Source organism: Papilio polytes, unplaced genomic scaffold (assembly GCF_000836215.1).
Source record: "Papilio polytes unplaced genomic scaffold, Ppol_1.0 DF823824.1, whole genome shotgun sequence".
Lineage (NCBI taxonomy): Eukaryota > Metazoa > Arthropoda > Insecta > Lepidoptera > Papilionidae > Papilio > Papilio polytes.
The window spans coordinates 266,706-268,680 of record NW_013525380.1 but is presented as its reverse complement, the minus strand read 5'-3'; the positions used below and the strand labels follow the sequence as shown (position 1 = coordinate 268,680).

General features: G+C 25.1%; 2 protein-coding genes across 3 annotated transcripts in view; one reads left to right on the top strand and one right to left on the bottom strand.

Moving 5' to 3' along the window:
- Positions 1-534, top strand: part of LOC106103313 (E3 ubiquitin-protein ligase RNF181-like) — a 6,281-nt gene extending 5,747 nt beyond the window's left edge. The window contains exon 4 of one of the 2 annotated variants that reach the window (XM_013283048.1): positions 40-534. The gene's annotated coding sequence lies outside the window, so the exon portion shown is untranslated. The remainder of the gene's footprint in view (positions 1-39) is intronic. The other variant, XM_013283049.1, reaches the window with a different exon arrangement.
- A 1,338-nt stretch (positions 535-1,872) lies between these two features.
- LOC106103289 (zinc finger protein Gfi-1b-like) overlaps positions 1,873-1,975 on the bottom strand; it is a 10,426-nt gene continuing 10,323 nt past the window's right edge. The window contains exon 9 of the mRNA XM_013283018.1: positions 1,873-1,944. Coding sequence (XP_013138472.1) covers positions 1,873-1,944 — 72 coding nt within the window. The remainder of the gene's footprint in view (positions 1,945-1,975) is intronic.

Sequence of the window (1,975 nt, the reverse complement as noted above, 5' to 3'; positions counted from 1 at the left end):
AAAAGTTTGGGATTTTATTTAAATTTATTTCTTTTGCAGCGTTCAAGATTTTGCAGCAACAAAGTGATACATTCAATTCTGCTGGTACAGGATTTGAAGTCATCTTGTGTCTCTTAGGCATTGTAAATTGATTTATATCTGAAATTCTCTAAAAACATGACAAGATAAACTGAAATCTGTGATTTTTTTCCTTTACTTTTTAAAACTGACATGTCTTATCGCTGTTTACTCTTTGACATAGATTAGTTATGGCTGTTGACTTTACTTTTTAGGTTATGTCATTTTTATTTTTTCTTTTTCTGTTATTTAAGTTGAAATGTTTTATTGCATTAAAAATCTGTGTTTATTATTTTTTTAATCCTTTTCGAATATTCTAGTCATTCTATTTCAGGTATATATCAATTGTTAACGATAATGTTTGTTTGCTGCTAGAAATTATATAAGCTAATGAATCTGCAATGAAATGAAAAGATTAATATTGTTAAGATTTTGTATTTCTTTCAACCAAGGTTTTATTGTAAAAAAAAAATAGTATAATTAATAATAAACTATCAGTCCAGTAAATAAATTAGAAGTTAGTTTAGAAGTAAATAGAATATTTTTTTGGTAATAAATTAGTTGTAATATTATTAAGTAAATTTATAGTTTGTGGAATTCAAAAAAAATCTCTGCTTGCTTCCGATTGTTTCACAGTTCTGTGTTTTATAACAAATATAGTTAAATCGAAAAAATGTCATATTTGAAAGTAAGAAAAGTAATTTTGATTTGAAAAGTCAGACATTGAGACAGACATCAAATAACTTAACTAACTTATAAAATAAATTTATTTAATTAGTAGTTTTAGCAAAGTTGTGTAAAAAAAATTGTATTACAAATATTACTAGCTGTTGGTCTTTGTTCGCGTGAAGTTAAAAAAATAATAAAAAAATGTAACAGGTAGTCCTTTTTTAATGGTGAAAGAATTTTTTAAATTGGCTTAGTTTTTGAGTTACTTCAATACATATAAAAAAATTTTGTGTTATTGGTTTGTAAAATCAACAATTTGTATGAAATATATTTATTATAGTGAAAAAAAAACTATGTTTATGATCTCTTCAGGTTTTTTAAAATAATTATATGAAAAAAGGCGCAAATGTGTAAATTATGGTTGAAAATATATTTCTATGTGCCTTACACTATGTGATATTGTAAACAATTATTTAACTTACTTTTAAAATGTGATTGTAGTTTGTTTTTAACATTTATGTGGCTTTATAATGTATTGAAATTAGAATTTTATTGAAATAAATTTTAAAATCATAACCTTTCGTTTCTTTTACCCAAGAAATATCTCTCGTAGATACTTGGCAACCCTAAGTTTTTTTAATGTTGGTAAGCTTTAAAGGGAAATAACCATGAAAATTGACAAGAATCTGCACAAAATACGTGGAAGAACCGGTAATACTTTGTTGCCAGATAGAAGTTATTACCACATTTTTTGTAAAAATATTATTTTCGTTTCATAAACTAAATGCATTAAACTATTTTATGACCAATTCGTTTGGTAAATTACTTTATTCTGTAGTGTTATAATGAAATTTGCGATACGAAATACAAATTCGTTCAACCAGTTTATGCTGTGTACTGAAAGCTAGTTATTATTTTAAAAAGTAACTATTTTGAGACAAACAATTTCTTCCATTTTTATTATTTCACTAATCAACTCGGATTGAAGTCTTTTCTTTCCTATCCTTTTCTTGTAAGTGATGGGAAATTGTTAGAAATGGAAAATATTCTCCTCTAACTCAAAATCACTATTTTAATAATTTAATTAAAAAAATTAACGAATTAAAAAATGCAATTCGGGTAAAAATGTATTTACACATGGCTACATTACCCGTTGATAGGATGGTTGTCAACTATATAGGTGACGCAAGTCAAGTAAAGTTCCCTTTGTTTTGTATCCTATCGTTGTTATAAAATTTTAAATAATGAG